Below are 18,345 nucleotides of genomic sequence, written 5' to 3' on the forward strand. Positions count from 1 at the left end.
AATATGAACTGGTATTCCCTTCCTCGCATGCTCATTTTTATAACTACTCAAATATCTGCTTCCCTCCTTCCACACACTCACAGACATGTTACTCTTCTGACTAAATGCCACAGGAAAATGGAAACCTCTGTAAGTAATGAGTTGCTAGTAGAGTCAATAAGCAAATAGGAAGGACCAGCTGTAGAAACAACTCAAACTGGGAGGTTCTATCTATAAAAGGATCATTTAAAAATAATAAATTATAGCTTGGATACACCAAAGGAGGCTGCAGAATCTTTTATGATGGAAGTTTAAAGGACAAGCCAAAAGTAGCTGCCAAGAACAGAGCAGAAATACTTATACCTGGCTTAGCTCTCACAACATCCCTGCCTAGATTTACATTAATTTTCAATTTAGGTAATAAGACTGATTAAGCAAAATGTATACATGTTTTGCAATAGCATTATACATAGACTTCTGTAAGGCATCAGACTCTGTGCCACAACTGACTACAACATGTTACAGACTGGCCAGGGCCAGCTGAAGATACACTTGGACATGACAAAGCAGGGTAAGACAGGGGAGCCTCCTCAAGAACCAAGCCAGGTCTCCTCTACCTCAATCTTCTGCCTTGCCTTCCTCCTGATGGAAGCTGCCACTTCCAGCTGCCACTTCGGAAAAATCCAAAACTTTTACATTTGGATCATTACCCTGTTTGTGTTATTTCACTAACTAGTGAAGGCCACTTCGTATCTTAAATCTATCTGAGCAAAATTCAACATATCCAAATGCAAACCTTCATTGCAAACAAGGACTAAGGCTACAGAACAGGAGGTCCACACCCATTAAACATAAGGTACTAATGTGCCATGACAGCAACAAGTGATGTGCATTTTAAGAGTGTGACACAAAGCTGGAGGATGGTTTTTACATGCTATTGTTGAGAAAACTAGGGCATGGTATTGTCTTTGAGATCTCCAATTCAGAACTGAATTTAAAAACCAGGAAGGGAGGTACACCTGTGCTGTATGTGGTGTCAATATATGCTCTAGACAAAATTCCAGTTACTGGTAAAATTCAAAGACCTCAGGTGATGTGCAGTGTGTGTAGATGATCCAGTAACTCTTCCAAGCCTTAACTGATTGAGAAGTTTAAAATGCCTTTGTTTTTAGACAGAGTTCAACTATAAGACATTATAGGCAAAGTATAACATGATACAGATATTCATGCCCACCAAGACAGATACTCTTTTTTTTTTTTGGTCAAGAGAGCTCTCACAACTTTTGGGTTTGAAATCTCATGAGTTAATCCCTCACTTACTCTACTGTTCTGTTCCTACTCTGCACTGTTATTCTAGTTAAGCCCTGTCAAACCTAGGTCAGAGGCAACAGAAGAAAGTGACATTAAACATTTCTGCACTTGACTCCTCAAGGCCTGCAAAATTACAGATAAACACAGAGAGAAATGTTATATGAACAGTAATGAAGTCATAAAGTACCAAAAAAAAAAATACTTTCCATTGAGTCACTTTGGGAAAGCCAGATCAGTAATATCTCTTAAACCTCCCACAGCCTAGAACAAGATGTTCCAGAAATCAAGCCCACCACCATGCCAATGTGCCCATGACACACAATATCACAAATGATACACTATCTAGTATCATTTATTATTTGTATGTTTAGAGGTGACAGAACTACCAGTTTTATCCTAAGGGCATTACAAGTACTTGATAAAAAGAATTATATATGTGCTCTTCAGAATACCTGTGAGCACAGCTCCAGCCTCGTTTCTCCTTTCACATTAGACAGTTGGATGCTGCTTATCTCTAAACACCCTGAAGACATTAAATAAATACTGGAAACAGGATCCCAGCCTCAGGTACAAGGTACGTATTTGGACAGGCATACCTTTCCTGATCAGCCAGCACTTTCCAAAGTCAGAGAACATTAATTTGACCACACAAATAAAGACTAACAACTAAATAATGAATTGAGGAACATCATCCCAGGGTATTCAAATAGGAGGCCTCACAGTATAAGCACATACAGCACAAACATCTTGAGGATACTGATCCTTTTGTACCCACCACCCATCTTAAGACATCCAAAAGTATGATGCCCTCTCTTTGTATTTATACTTGGCCTTGTACAATTCTATATTGGATCAATGACTCCTGTTTTCATGTGCACACAAATAATACACTGCAGAAAGTCCATTTTTAACACTGAAATGTCACAACTATTTCCAGTCTCTCTTAAAAGGTCAGCTACAGAATGCAGAGACAAAAAGAACACCTGAAGGAAATTCACAGCAACTTGAATACTTAGTACTGAACCTGAAGGTAAATGTGAATAGAAGATCATCCTAGATTTTAGTCTGACTGCTGTTCCAAACATATATTTTATAATTAATAGTAACTATTTCCTAATGCAATACTTCATTTCAGTATAATGCTTGGATTCCCCCACAATTCCTTACATTCATCAGCTGGTTTTCCCAAGAGTTTAAGGGTTTGGGATCATGGCTGTTCATTTATACAAACAGTCTCTGCCCAGCTTGATCTTAAAAGCAAACCTCAGCTGCACTTGCCATTGAAATTTAGAACAGGCACTGGTCAGTCAGCTGCTTCAAACTAGATTGCTGATATTTTGGCAAAGTTCAGTTTTTCTAAAGTAGTTTCCATAATATCTGGTATTCAGTTGAACATGAATTCAAAGTGTTATAGTAGTGGCTAACAAAATCAAAACACTAGCTTAATACTCTGAATAAACCACAGACTTTGATTTATTTGTGAATAAAGGTGCACTAGAAATGTTAAAAGATCATTTATAGCATATATGACCATTAACATACACATCTGAGATGTAACATACTCTTATTCACAAGTTAAGAGAAGGCAACTTCTAACCCTCACAACAGACTGTACTTTAAAAGAAGTTTCCACAGAAAAGGACAGAGGGGAAGAAATCACTGAAAAACATTTGTCAACTACACAGCAAAACAAAAAATCTCAAACCCTTAAAATAGTCCAAGCATTCTTTGCTAAATCGCTTGAGTGAGCCCAATGTATGGTACAAAACAATGGACAAATACATGACTGAAAAAGCTCTGAGATGTGGTGGGTTTTGAGACACCTTTGATCATTTAAAGGGAAGGTTTCATTGCTCCTGTAAAATTACTTACACAGTAAGTTTAGAACTATCCTGGATTTTTCTCAACTTCAGTCATTTAGCTGCGAGCCTGCAGATCAGAGTGAAATTTAACTGTGGCAAGCCACGAGGCTCTCTTTACTGGAAGCACATCAAGGCTCTCACATGAAATCTGATCATCAGCACAGCAGGATTAATGACAGAGGTGGTCAGGCTGATAAAGCAGCAGAACAGAAACCTGTTTAAATGACTTTGGAACTGCATCTGTGATAAAGTTGTAATGCATCCTCACCCCTCGTGGCAGAACTGCAGAGCTCTGGTCGAAACTGATGCAAAAGAAAAGAGTTTATCACTCAGTCTCTGCCTGCAGGGGGACTGTGGTTGTTTCTGTGAAAACAGACACCAGATACTCACACTACCACCACAGCTCCCACAGTAATGCCACCAACTCAATCCAACTCCTTGGGATGTCTACTTTAGCTCACTGCAAAGGAGAATAGCAGGGGACGGTTTTTAAAGAATTAGAGGACTTGTTAATGTACATAAAAATAAACTGGTTACTAGGGATTTCTCTCAGTCAACAAATTCTCAAATTAATCAATTACTATGAATGCTGGAAATTCATCTTTACTTTTAGCTACCTTTTCCCCTCCACCTGAATTCTGAAATTCTCACAAGTAAACCAAGGTCTGTTATTTCCTAGTTATTTAGGCATGACCCAAGCCTATTGGTACCTTTATAGATGGCACAGCAGCTTCACCATAGAAACTGTAATGATGAATTCCAGTAACATGCAGAACTTTAAAGCATTTAACATTCAGAAAGTTTTCCAATCAGGAAAATAAGAAAAAAACCAACCAAACGAAAAACACCAAACAAACCCTTGTTTTCAACTGTTACAAAAGCTGGCTTTATGAGGAAATGTCCTGCACCAAGTCTCCTACACATCCTGAATAAAGTTCTTCATGTCTAGCCATTTGAAAGAATTGAAAACTTGTGTTAGTGAAAACTAAAATTTCATATATCTAGCTGAACAGAAAAACTTCTGTGGAGTGACTCGCCTTTACTCAAGAGGAAATATATACCTGGAGATCTCAATGCCTTTGGGTATTAAAGCAATATCAAAATAATTTCCATTTTCTAATGCAGGTATCTATTTACAGCAATAAAACTGGATAAAAAGTTTTTTGGTTTAACTTCAATAAAAAAACCAGATTAATTGTCATGAAATGGACATAATACACTGTAAGATTGTTTTCATTTCAGTGAAACGCCAGAAAAGTGTGTGGAGGGTAACTCCACGCAAAGTCAGGAACTAGAACAAGGAAATAGACCATTTTTTCAATGCCTGAAAGACAACTCCATGTCCTGTTCCTCTACAATAAACCTTACCAGGACAGTCAGAGCAGCACAAACACTAACAGCACTATAAAACTGCATTTGTCAAATTGCTTTGAAAAGATATTTTCCATGTCCCACATTCATAGCAGCAAGCCACTGACAACATCAGATTTTCTTATTCATATCATTTCCTTCAAACCAATCTCTGATTATTTGAGCTAGAAGTGTGGCATAAGCAGCAAAAGAAATACAGAAGAGCAGTTTATTGTATTGTAATTTCAGTGCAATAAAATCTGTGGTTCCAAACTCAGCAACCATGTATGGAACACCTTAACACATGCACCTAAGTGTTGTGAGGCAAAGACTACCAAAGGAATGTGTACTACCCCACAAAACCCAGAAACCAGCTAAATTAAAGACATTTACACTTACATATGGGAGAATCAACAGCCATCAGTGTTTAATACTACATAAATGCAAAAAGACATGGGAGAGGTCAAAAAATAAAGCAATTATTTTTAGCTTTTTCTCTTTCTCCCAAAAAGCTCTGCAACTCCTCAAATAAGTTATAAGTGACAAAAAAAACAGCTGAAAGAGTGATTGAAGAAATATTTGGAGCCTGCAAGTTCTTCATCACTGACCCATTTTGAGTGAAGTAAATACAAGGACTACCATTTGACTTCAGTGGAAAGCACTTTGCCTGACAACCTTGTACATTCTCATCATCAAACATGAAGCAACCAACATTGAGAGGAAAAAAAACCAAACACACACCTTGAACACCTCAGAGAAGAAACCAGAGCCAATTTTCTCACAGGTGAAATCATCAAGACGAGTAAGTCTGGAAAAGGCACTTATCAGGGCTCTGTATGAAGAGGTACAAACTCTTCCCAGCTGGGATGCAGTCCCCTCTCCAGAGCTGCTGTCAAAGTCTTCGGCGCGCTCCAGGCGTGGTGGAAATCCTGCTATTGAATTCCGCTTACTTCGGTCCATTTTGAAAACAAGATTTTATTTCACTTTGGGAGGACTTCTCACATCTTAGGTAATGTGCTGTCTTCTCTACTCTTGTTGGATCCTGAAATACAAAAAAATAGAGATTACCATTATAGTGAAGGTATCTAGTAAGTTTGACAGGACTCCAATAAAGCTCACACCCATTTAAGAGAGTAAGAAAAGAACAAAGCCATCCAAGCAGGGGCACAAAAAACAAAGAAATAAAACAAACCACCACACATTAACAGTGAAAACAGAAACCTAATGAACTTTTCCTTTAGATACATGGAAATACCCTATGTTCTGGCTATTCTGAGACAAATAGGCTTGGAACTCAAAGTTTAACTGGTAACAAACAACTTCCATTCCCTTTCTCCAAGCCTTTCTTTTTTACTTAAATTCTGGTTGCTACAGCAAGCAAGAGAGCCAGAGGAAACCCAAAAAATGTAACATTTTATTCTACTTCAGTAGTAGCTGGTAACCAATCTACTGCTACAGCAAGAAACTATTTCACTTTCAGGAGTGAACAAGGGATCTCCAACTATAAAACACCTTTTTAAATATTTTCAATCAACATAAGGAAAGTTATTCACTTAAAGCATCAAAAGCTTGTTTTTAAAGCTTCCATTTATGAGCTATGAATTCCAAGATCAATTCCTTACCTGGTAGGAACACAAAGTTATACCCACTGAACACCTAGCCCTCAAATTAATAAAAAAAAACCAACAATCCTGCTTCAAAGTATTCTTATAACAATCTGCCAGACAAATTTTCCTAGCAAAGGTATTTTTTAAAGGTATATTAATTTCAGTTCAACTGAAATACACAGGAAACAAGCTACATTTGCCAAGTAGGAGAAAAGGGGGGAAAAAGGAGGGAGACTAATAATTTTTTCTCTTTTTAAGAGGATGATGAAGTAATCAGGATTACTCTGGAGCCCATCAAATTCAGCTTGGACTGGCAAGCCTGACAGGTATTTTTCATACTGGTATTTTAAAACTTTAATTATAAAACACAGGTATTTTAATTTTTTTCTTTAAACCCTAGACTTAGGAGGTTATTCATCTACTCCAAACTTCACTGTTCATTTACAGCAATTTAGTGACACCTATAAAGCCTGAACAAAGTGAGCAGTCACAAAGAAGATTTTTTTTTTTTCCCCGAGGGTGGATGAAACACTAGAAGGAGAAGGAAACAATAAAATAAATTTTTTAAATGTGGGCAAAATAACCACAGAGCAGGCAATTACACTTCTATTTACAAAGATGAACAATGCAGTACATTTGAAAAGCATCTCAGCAACAGAGGCACAGCAGCTGTCCTCTGAAAACACAGAGTGCTGCCACAGCCATGCTCTGCATGCAGTGTATCTTTCAGAGATGCTCTGTGCCAGCACATCAGGCACACACACAGCCCTCCCCTGCTGTCACAAATAAGCTCTGCTGGACTGGCTGGAATTCATTTGGGGTTGTCCGCTCCAAAAAAGAAGGGTGTTTATTTCAAACATCTTAACACCTCTCTAAATGGATGTCAGTGGGTATAAGGGACTCTCACCAAGGCATGAATATGAAAATTTAATCTCTATCAAATCCCACATCGTGGTTTCCCTACAGAATTTTGTATGCAGACTCCCACCTGCCTAACCTTAGTGCCCTTTTCAGATTCCAGTGGCCAACTGGCACACAGCAGGTCAGGATCCAGTTTGTGATCTCATATTCTTGACTCAGGAGCCTTGAGGGTCTGGAAAAGGCACAGAAGCACCACAGGAAGATAAAGCCTGAGAAAAATAGTCCAGAGAATTTCCTCAGCTACAGACAAGATGCCTGGGAGTTTCCAAGGCCCACTTAAGTAACTCCTTTTGATCTGAAAAGGACAAGCTATATTTTGGTTACTTTTCATGGAGATAAAGAAAGAACTGTCTATGGAAGGAGAACAGACAGAGAAAACCATGTTAATAACAATTTTTTGGATCAGAAGATGCCATCTTTCAAGACTGACCAGAAAACCTACTGTAATTGGAAGAACAATTTTTTAGTACTTATTTCCATCAGAGTAGCACCCACATGCACCAGACATTTTCCATGGAAGGAAGCAAGCATTTGCCCCCAGAAATGCACAACCTGACAAGCCAGTACCACAGGGTACCCCAGGATCACCACCCCACAGAAAGTGCAGAACCTGAGGGTAAATCCAGTGAGAAAACACATCTACACTGCAACCCAGCAAACTAAAGACTAGAAGCTCTCAGGCAAAGCAAGATGAAAAAAATAAAATAGGAAAGACTGCTGCTGTTTTAACCAGAGGAAGACAGACCAAGTTAGATGAGTATTAAACAAGAGGAGCCTAAATCTCTTAAGTATCCAGATACCATTAACAAAAGATGGCCTCGACACAGTTTCTACATCTATTTAACAAAGGAGAAAAATCTCCCTCACACATATACACATCCTTTTGATTGAAATCACATGGTGAACTTTGCAAAACTCTGTACAAATTCCACAATGAGAGAAGCAATTCACTGTACTTCACACAAAAGAAAGCCCCAAAAGGTTTTGCCATCTGGATTCCCAAGTAACCCATTCCTTCATTTTTGCCTGCTAGAGTTTACCTTTCCAGACAGCTACACAAAATCCTTGGAAAATATTAGGATACAGCTCCATTATCTTGCCCAGGATTGCATACACAGAATTAGAGGAAAATTTCAAGCGGGCACAATTCCAAGTGGGTCTCCTGTCATTTTGGCCAATTACACTAATGATCACATTCTCAATGAAATCAACCAAGGTTTAATTGACTGTCAAGTCAGTCTGAGGTACTTTAATTTACTACCTTATATGGTTAATTAAAGTGCACTGAACAGAATCCAAGACTATCCTGTAAATCCTGTAACCAACTAAAAGGTTGTTGGGTGGTTTTTTTCACATTAAAGTTCAGCTTAAAAACTCTTAAGATGTGCTCAACAGACAGTTAAAAGACACTACACACTAGAAAACACATTTCCTAATAAATATTTAGCTTCCAGAACAATTTTTCTGACACCCTTATTCAGGAAAAATGCCAAGAATAAAGTAATTCTAAAATTCACCTCTCAAAATGCATATCTGCCCTATTCAGCCATTTCTCACATTTCTAAAAAGCACAATTTCAGAACATTTCATGCCCTACTAAATTTTTATTTCTTTGCTTACCAAAACACACCTTGAAGGAAAAAAAAATCCATATTAATATTATATTAAAATAAGTTTCTTCACTGAATGAATGCCTTGATTGTTTAATCATAGAAATTACTATAAATACAACTATTATCAGCATTAATTGGGTTAGAGATTTATCTTTCAAAACCAGCGCCAGAGCCTGCAATTATTTAAAGATGGAAACCCCACAAGAGCACATCAAGTTACACCCTAAACATCCGTGTCAAACTAACAGGTGGCATAATTAGCCAGTAATTAACATTTTATATTTCACAGATATAAAAATGGGTAAGGCTCCTCAACTTCAGCAGCATCCCTTTTATACCTCAGAGTATAAAACAAGATCCTTCCAAAAAACATTTCAACTCATTGCTAAGAGGTTTTCTGTCCCCAGTATCTTTATAAATATGTGCATATTTGCACTCAAATGTCAAACTCACAATTTCCTAAAAGATGGCCCTAATAACAACAACAACCATTTTTAGACACAGAGACTGTCGCTAGGCACTCAGCCTGGAAAGCAATAAATCTGGCAGAAGCATGTTATTAATTTGAAAAGGTTTTTTCTGAAGAGCAAGATGCCAAAGCTTTGATAAAAGTCATTTGCCAAGAGTTAACTATTTAAACTTGTAGTCTGATGAAGCTTCAACAGCCAGCACTACAAAAACATAAAGGAATTAAAGGAATGATGCTGGCAAGTCACTCCACAAAATAACAACTCAAGGGGGAAGAAGACTTCACTGTAGTACTGTGCAAATTTCAGAAGGGCTTCAAAGAAATGTAAAGAATGAACTTTTCCAAAGACTGAATTGACTGAGGTCCTTAGCCTGGAGGAAAAAAAAAAATAAAAATAATGAAAAATGCTTAAAAATGAAACCAAAGAATTTCAACTGAACAGGTAAAGAGAACCAGGCACTCAACAATTTTGCTCTCAGCTGCTGTCACCTGCTCTCCTAACAGAGAGAAGCTCCTTGGTTTGTCCATACCTTAGCCTCTTGTCCTTGAGAGGAAGACAATACCAAATATTTACAGATGAGGTAGCTACAAATACCAGAGCTTGGGTTATGTTTGGCCCAGCTCATCCTGAACCTGAAGTCTTTTTGAATACTTTATGGGACAAGTCTTTAGGTTCAATTTACAGTCTTAGTTACAACAGTGCATTTGAACATGAAAATCCCAATACTTTCTATTTTCACTTACATGACATTTTGCTTTCATTTCATCTCCCCTGCACAGGATAATTCCCAGCTCTAGCCAGTGCTGTCAAAGCATGAGCTTCCTGCAAACTAGAACTGACATTCCTCAGAAGAGACCTGCATTAGCCCTGCTGCACCACTCCAGAAACTGGAAGTCTGCTGAACTGCATCATGGTTTTATAATGCAAACAAACCTCCATGAGAGGCTAAGCTGAAACAAACAGTTCATTTATTTTGTGACTCTAGCCAAGTTTGAAACTAGTAAGAGAGACCAGCTATTACAGCAGAGCTCAGGATTCAGGGCCAAGGTTGTAGGTTTAAAAATATTTTCAGCAGGCATAGGCATAATTTCTAGCACATATTTAGAAGGCAAATATAACTGAGGGAGAATATTAAAAACTCACAAACAAACAGAAAACTACTTGATCCTTATGCCCACAGTGTAATTACCAGCATTTTCTAGGGTCCAATTACAACACAAAACTGAAGCTCTATGAAGGACCTTGCAACAATCCATTCCTGCCCTAGCCTGGTTTCAGTCCCAGGTTTCACTGCACACAGTGCAGACAGGCTCCAGCCTGGGGACAGAGCATCACTGGAGTTAAATCAGCACTCAAGTAGATCATGTACAAGACACAGCTGCTGCTTCAAATGGATCATTTTAATACATTATGTTTGCTTAACAAAACAGAGCCCAGCAGAGACACTGAGAAGCTGCTCATGCCTTCCAGGTGTCAGCAGGCTGACATTTGCTGAGCTCTTAATAAAAAGAAAGGGAATCAAAGCCTTCTAATACCAACAGGCATTGTAACATCTCAATCTAGGAATTTCCCTCCAGCCTCTCTGCTGGGTTTGCAGTGAGGGCTGACAGCTCTGCCAGCACTGAGGGCTTCACATGAGGCTGGAAACAACTTTTGTTGCTTCAATGCAGCCAGTGAGACAATCCAGAACAGCAAAGGGAAGAGAACACGAATGTCTGACAGAGGGATGAAGACAAAGTAAACAGGCTGAATTCTATACCTGACTGACATCTCTTGGACACAATCTGATATTTATGCACCCCACACAAGGCAGTCAATATTTGTATTTTCCAGCTTAAAGTATCATCTCCACAAATACTGAACACATTCTGTAGGCTACCCTCACTAAGCACAGGGCTGTGTTACTGGCTGCACCTTACAGTGAAACACCGAGTACTTTGTTTACTGCACAAATGGAATAGTAACTTGCTCTTCAATAATTCATGACTTTCTCAAGTGAGAACAGGGCTTCCCAAACCCGTTGTTCTCAAGGTACTGCAGACACTGATGTCTGCTGGTATTTACAAACCAATGTGAAGCTCCTGTACAATGGAAAACACAACTCATAGTATGAGAGCCCTGGACCTGGAGTGCACCAGGTCAGCCATCAAAAGCAAAGTTATTTCAACCAGCTCCACTGCTGGCTGCAAAAGCTGCTCCATTTCTCCAGTGCAACCAACAGCACAATCACACCAGAAAGTGGTTTAGCCACTACCAGCAATGTGTTCAACTTAACAAAAAGTGACAGGATCATATGAAAAGAAGCTTACAATCTAAGTCAGAAAGAGGACTTGGCAACAGACAACAGATGGAGCCGCTGTGATACAGTTGCTGATTATTAGATGGACTTACTGAAGAACACACAGCTCCAAATGAATATGTTAGGGAACTAATAAGCAGAAAAGGGCTCTAAGGAAAAATTATGAACACTGACCTTTTTTTTGATCTTGCCTAGCAGAGCTCTTATTTTTGTGCCAGCTTGCAGATGCCACACTGCAAGGACACAGCAAAGAGCTCTGCCATTGTGCAAACGCATGGGTGTCTGCTACAGGAAAAATACAGAAAGGGAACCTATGATGCAAGTGAACCACAAGCTTCATTCTTTTCTGCAGCAGATACAGAAGCAACAGACCCCTCCTTCAACCTTGCATTTCTTTCATGAGTCCATGAAACCATTTGCATAAAGGATTACAATGGCAAAAGCAAATATCTGGAATCAGAGAGTATAACTAAGTTACAGGAGGCCTGTGTTACCAGAGCAGCTCTTGTGAACTAACTCTGTCCTTCCACAGTCACAAAAATATGAAGAACTGAAGCAAGGCTTGCTCTGTAGCCCTAATTTGTGCCTGGTCCCAGCTGCCAGCTGTTCATCCTAATAAAAAGCCACAAAACAAATCAAAGCAAAAAACACAGGAGAGCACACACCTGCCACCAGGTATAGGGAACACACCTTTGCCTTCAGTTTAAACTACTCGTTCTGCAGGAAAGTTTCACACAAACCAAAATGGACAATGGAATTACTCAGCCATGTCTACAGTTGAACACTGCAAGAATCAGAAAATGACATTTTTATTGGCATGTAACAATAATTTCCAAGGATGATGACTAAATGGAAAGGTTTATGACTAGTCCACAGGGCACGTCAGAGTTTCTCATAAAAATTCTTATCTTAGGTTGCAAATTCCACTGCCTAATTAAGCCCATGGAACTATAGTCTGTTGATTTTGCAGACAATAAAATATGGTAGAACTCTGATCTCTAGTAAAAAAATAAAACAACAACGACAAAAAAAAAAATCTAAGCACAAAGGCTTCTCATAAACTAACCTAAATGTTAGCTGTTGCTTTTTTTAGAGGGACAAACAGAAACATTTCAATAAAATTCAACTCAGTATTCTTCCCAATTCAATTCATTACTCTTGAAATTGTAGCTTTCAACTGTTACAGCACCACTTACAGGAACACACAAGTGGAAAGTCCCCCGTACTTGAAGCACAAACCCTCCAGATCCTCCAAGGAATACAAAATTAAGAGTGACCACCTACATGTATATAGCACGTCTCACCTGAAGGCCATAAAGCAAACCTATTCGAACATACACCCGCACACTCGAGCCTGTCATTAACGCGTGATTCACGTATTCTTACAGGGCTGCACTTACACAGTAAAAGCCGAGGCAAGCCCTCGCACCCCTTGGCAGAGCGAACATTTCCAAGGCGATCCCGGCCGGGCAAAGATCCGCGCCGGGCGCCGCCAGACCCTTGGCCCCGGAGCAGAGCGCGCCTTTCCCGCCGCCCCTCACCTGCTCCGCGCACCTGCTCCCCGGCACGCCCCGCTCACCTCAGGGCGGCGAGAGCCCCGTGCCGGCAGGGAGCCCCTTCCCGGGAGCGGCCCCGCTCCCCGCCGCCGACCCGCCCGGACCTGCCCCGCGCCGCCCCCGCGCCGGCCGTTACCTGAGCGGCGGCGCCTGCAGGGCCCGCGGGCGGCGCGGGCTTTCATGGCCGCATCCCGCAGCCGCGGCCCCTCAGCACCCCGGCGCGGGTCCGCCCCGCCGCTGCGGCCGGCGCGGGGGCCCCATGTGAGGCGGGAGCCCGGCTGCGGGACCCGGGGCCGCGACCGCCGGCTCCGCCTCCTCCTCCTCCTCCTCGCGAGCGCCACCGCCCACAGCGCCGGGGCGGGAACCGGCCGGGAGCCGCCCCTCCCCAGCAGCCAATCGGCGCCAAGCGAAGAGTGACGGACAGTGCCTGTCGACCAATGGGAAAAGGAAACCGGGCGGAGGGATTCGCAGGTAGTCTGCGTGAATGCCCCTTTCCAATTGGTCGCAGGCGCTTGAACGACACGCTATCTGACCAATCACAGGAGGGACAACAACTCCCGAGAGACGCGCGGGAGACAGCGGCAGGAAGAAGAGGGGGCGTTGCTATGGGCGCCTCGCTCTCATTGGTCAGCTCCTGAGGGCGGGTTATAAATAAGAGAATCAGCCAGTAGGAGAGCGGGGCGGGCAGTGATGGGCGGGTGCAACAACCAATCACCGTGTGCTTTTAGCGACGGTGGCTGAAGCTGTCAATGGGGTGGGCGCTTGGGTGTCCCGAATCGGGTCCTGGTCCCGGTCCTGGTCCTGGTCCCGGTCCTGGTCCCCGGTCGCGGTCCCATCCCCTCCTTGAGCCCCTCGCAGGCGGCCCGCGGTGGCCTCGGCTGGGCTCCATGGTCGCAGCCCTGCTGTTATTGCCCCTTACTGCGCGTCCCCTGCTGGGTTTCCCCATCCCTTGCTCCGGTCTCCTCCTCTCTCCAGGATGTGCAGCTTCAGCCTTTACTCCTCCGGTTTTTCCCGTCTGCCTGCCCCTGCTCCTGCTGTCGGTCACACGGCTCTGTCCCCCCTGTCCCCGCCTGGAACATGCCTAATCCAGCTCACATATTCTGGGGGTTCGATTGCCAGGATGAAATAAACCTGGGATTTTTCACATATAAACTAATATTTTTCAAATTAGCACTTATCCACATGTAGGCAGCCTGTAACAGGTATGGAAAAAGACACCTTTCTTCCTGCTGTGATGGACTGCCGGATTCCAAGTATCCATTCCAAAGCACGGCAGGACTAAAACATCTCATTAAACATTTGTGAGGGGGATTTGGTTTTGGTTTACATTGGCGAGAGGCTGACTTTTTCCCTGACCTCATCTTTGGCAGAGGCTGAGCTATTTTTACTGAAACTCTTCAACAAACAAAGTTCATTTACTATACAGTTATGGATAGAATAACCAAAGCTCAAAGTGTTAAAAACCAGAGGACTTGTGACTAAAAAGAGTCTTGGGCAAGAATGTGTCACTCAGCTTTGCTGTACCATATTAGTAATAAGTTTTCTCATTATTGTTCATAATTAATTTTACACCTAGTCTTTTCAGCATGATTGAAAATGTGCTTGAGGGAGTTTGACGTTGGACACATTAGCCCCAGCTCTAAATACTGAACAGAGACTTTTCATTACAGCTGGATTAAAATATCTCTATTCTGCAATGGCTTGATTAAATTTAGTCTCAGAATTTCAACCAAGAGTCTACAGTGAAATTTTGTCCATATGTTCACCTACAAAAGCCATTATTATCTTTGCACAGGTAACAGATTAAAAGTACTTTGTGTGGAGGCAAAAAATGTCTTGTTTTCTTAATTTCCTCCTGGATTTCTTTCACAGGAAATTTTCCCACGCTCACAAATGTTAAATATCAACCACCTGCAAACACCTATTCTAATGACAGCTCAAACATAGGGTGCAGCAAACTTTGGTAATTAAGCCATTAAAAATATTATTATATCCATCATATTTTAGAGAGTGACAAAGCAGATGGAACTACCCAGATCCATCAGTCTCTTTTCTCTATATTCAAGCAGAACTGAGTCTCAGTTTAGCAAGGGGTTTAGGGTTTTAGCAAGATTTTTTCTTTAGAACTTTTTTTTTTAATAAATTAAATTTCAATGCTTTATATTTTGCTGGGATTTATCTCAGCAAGATTTTGTAAATTCAGCTCTGGTGTCCTTCATGTCAGGGTCCAGTGATCCTGCGACTTTGCATCCCCTTTAAAAAAAAAAATAGTATCTCCCTGATATCCTCGTTCCTGCTGCTTGGGGAGCTCTTAGTTGGCTTTAAGATGACATCTGCTGGTAGGTTTTGATTACCGCTCTTTTTAGGAACTGAGCCCAGAACTGCGCAAATGAATTATCATTCCCCTGTTTCCCATCGAACACTTTACCTCCTTTTCGTTTCCCAAGCAAGATATGTGTAATTCCTGCTTTTGGGGCTGCGAATGTCTTACTGGTAATATCCAGGAATAAACATTGGTGCAAAGCAGCATCACTAAAACACACCAGAGAGATCCAGTGAGGCTGAACCTCGGTTGGAAACGCTCACATTGTTTCATGTAACATTGCGAGAGGTCCTGTGACTCGTGACGCGACTGAGCCCTATTTTGAGAGGGAAATAAATCATCTTATGAGCCCTCCTGTGGCTTCATCACAACGACAAGTCCTGTTTTTAAAGCAGGAAAAAACACAGGGTTCACTCCTGGCTGGACAGAAAAGCAGACAGGAGAAGGTGGGTGAGAGCAGGCAGAAGGGGGATCTGCAAATGCCCCGGAGGAGGGAAGTTTGGGAGATTTCTCCTTCCCAAGAAGAAAGCTGACACAATGAATCCATGTAAATTTGCCCCCACTGCAGCAGAGCTGCTGTCTTCCCCAGCAGAGGTTCTGTGGGCTCCAAAATTAAACAAGTGTCACTCGACAGGGACTGTCTCTGTTCCCTCCCACGGGACTGAGACAGTGCTTTGACCTCACAGTATTGTGATGAGATTGGGCATTTTAGTGATTTAACCCATTAAATACTTTCTGTAATGAAACCTGTCAAGAAAAACCAACTTTGGGTAGGACTGGTCAAATTCTGCTCTGATTTACTCCTGTGGAGATCTGAAATCATGTCACAGGAGCTGGAAGAGAGGGTCCCCATGGGAATTCCGGGAATTTTCTCTTGATTAATGTCAACATAGGTCCTTTTCTAGCTCCTGTCCTAGGTGGACATTTAACCTAACAGCCATGAAAATGATGCCTTTAGGTTTTCAGTCACACACCAAACCCCTAGACTTTGAAAACCATCTGAATGTGTTCCCTGGGAGGAACATTGTCCCACATGTGCCTCCCTCAGCCAGCCTTGCAGGTGGCCTTTGCAGAACAGGGACAAGTGTGTTGGTGGGTGAGAGGGCATTTCCTGCTGCTCTGAGCAGGGGAAAGCACAGCTGGGGCTGTGCTCTGCCCCCCTGCCCCTTGCCTTGTCATACCCATGCTCCTGGCAGCCAGAAGGGCTCTGTGGGGGCAGCCTGCACGCTGCCCTCTGCACAAGGATGAACCTGCCTGCTGCCCAGCTGGGTTAACAATTCTGTCCCACCACTGGTGCAGAGGAGGTGGCCAGTGTGCCCTTGTGCTCAAAGCCTGCTCCATGTCAGCCCAAACCCACCACCACACATCTCTGCAGGAGACCTGGCAACCATGGGAATGTCAGAGCATCTCCCATGCTGCTCTTCCAGGAGGCTGGCCCAGCACCAGACACCCTGCCTGGGGAACTGCACAGGGATCGTTCTAGGGCAGATGGATTTGCCCAAACTGACAGCTCCTGTACTGGCACTGGTGCTGCAGCCCTGTGCTGCCCTGCCTGCTCAGCAGGGCCATCTGCTGCCTTGGCTGCAATGCAGAGCCTGCCTGCCCTGGCTCGCTGCTGTGGCATGGCTGTCACCGAGCTCCTGGCGGTGCCCTGGTTGTGGAGTGGCACTGAGCTCACCAGCTGGCTCCTGCCTGCTCTGGGGTGCTCCCAGCCATGAGGCTGTGCAAACGCTGGGACAAGCAGCCAGGACTGACCCTGTGTCACTGTGCCTTGCTTCGGCCCTGGGCACAGCCCATCACACCATGCTCCAGCCCTTGGTATCTGAGGAGCAAAGGGTGAGACCCAATACTCAGGACAGGCCTGGCTTCTCTCAGCAGCACCTGAACTTTTGAGATGGGGAAAACCTTAAACATCTGATGAAGCTGTATTAGCTTTGTATTCACCCACTAAAGGGCAGAAATACAGATTTGCACTATCTTGGGCCATGGTGGATGCTGAAAGAGAACACACAGTCCTGTGAAGATCAAGGCCAACAGCCCAAAGACCATCAGTCCCACCTCTCCTGCCTCACATTGAGGCACAAAAGGGTTTCTGCATTGCCTGGTGTGCTGCCCTCACTCCCCAGCTAAGGGAGGTTGTCTCTGGGATGAAAGCACAGCTTTTTGTGCCCTCAGGCTGCACAGCAGCCTCTCCTCCTCTGGTTATGCTCCTCACACTTGCACTCACTCCTTATCTCTGCAGATACAAGAGTGAAGAGATTTTTCCCTTTTGTGGCACTGAAATTGGAGACCTCTGCCACCACAGGGCACTTCAGCTTGTCCCCCCCACCAGCCACCCCAGGCCTGGGCACCTTTAGCTCTGCCCCTGCTTTCTCCAGCCCTTTTTGCAGAGCTGCAAGACCTACAAGTACCCAGATGCTACCAGATCCCTGCTCAGCTCTCTGAGAGATCCCACTCCCTGATCAGCCTGCCCCCAGATACATTTAGGTTCCCCAGACCCTTAATTGTCCCTGGCTCCCTGAGCCAGTGAAGTGACAGTGTTAATTGTTCCTTGCCCAGAATGATTCTCTAACTCTTATGGTTTGCTTTCTGATCCACATTTTTTGTGGGTTTTTTTTTCAGTTCTGTTCTTCCTTTCTTCCTTTGCTGGGCTACCAAGCTGTGGAGAGCTCTTGGAACAGAAGATGAGTCAGGACAGATATGCAGAGGGAAGAAGATGATATTCCAGCCTTGAAGTCAGGTTCACTGCCTGCGTCATTGTTATTAAAAATAGATGAATGGCAGTGCTCCTCACATTGGAGGAGAGGCACAGGAGATGTAATATCCTGGGCTGCTGAGCAAATGCTCCCTCTGTCTGCCTGCAAGTCCCACAGTGGCATCTTCTGCTCTTTGATAAATTCTCTTTTCTTGGCTCTGACTTGTGGGATTTAATTTGCCTTTCATAAAAAAAAAAAAAAAAAAAAAAACTGGTTTAATGTTTCAGCTTTGGGAGGGGGAATGACTCACTCAATGATTAGTTCTTCTGCTCCAGTCAGTTGACTTCCAGCTTCCTTG

General features: G+C 42.8%; 1 protein-coding gene across 3 annotated transcripts in view; it reads right to left on the reverse strand.

The window, feature by feature from the left end:
- Positions 1-13,310, reverse strand: part of TESK2 (testis associated actin remodelling kinase 2) — a 76,143-nt gene extending 62,833 nt beyond the window's left edge. Inside the window, exons 1-2 of one of the 3 annotated variants that reach the window (XM_059478012.1) lie at positions 13,105-13,310; positions 5,244-5,544 (exon numbers count right to left, since the gene is read on the reverse strand). In XM_059478012.1, coding sequence (XP_059333995.1) covers positions 5,244-5,462 — 219 coding nt within the window. In that variant the 5' untranslated portion in view covers positions 5,463-5,544; positions 13,105-13,310. Of the gene's footprint in view, positions 1-5,243; positions 5,545-12,812; positions 12,919-12,991; positions 13,063-13,104 lie in introns of those variants that run through there. The other 2 variants (XM_059478013.1, XM_059478011.1) reach the window with 2 other exon arrangements.
- Positions 13,311-18,345: the final 5,035 nt, after the last annotated feature.

The sequence above is a fragment of the Ammospiza nelsoni genome, chromosome 9 (assembly GCF_027579445.1).
Source record: "Ammospiza nelsoni isolate bAmmNel1 chromosome 9, bAmmNel1.pri, whole genome shotgun sequence".
Classification (NCBI taxonomy): domain Eukaryota; kingdom Metazoa; phylum Chordata; class Aves; order Passeriformes; family Passerellidae; genus Ammospiza; species Ammospiza nelsoni.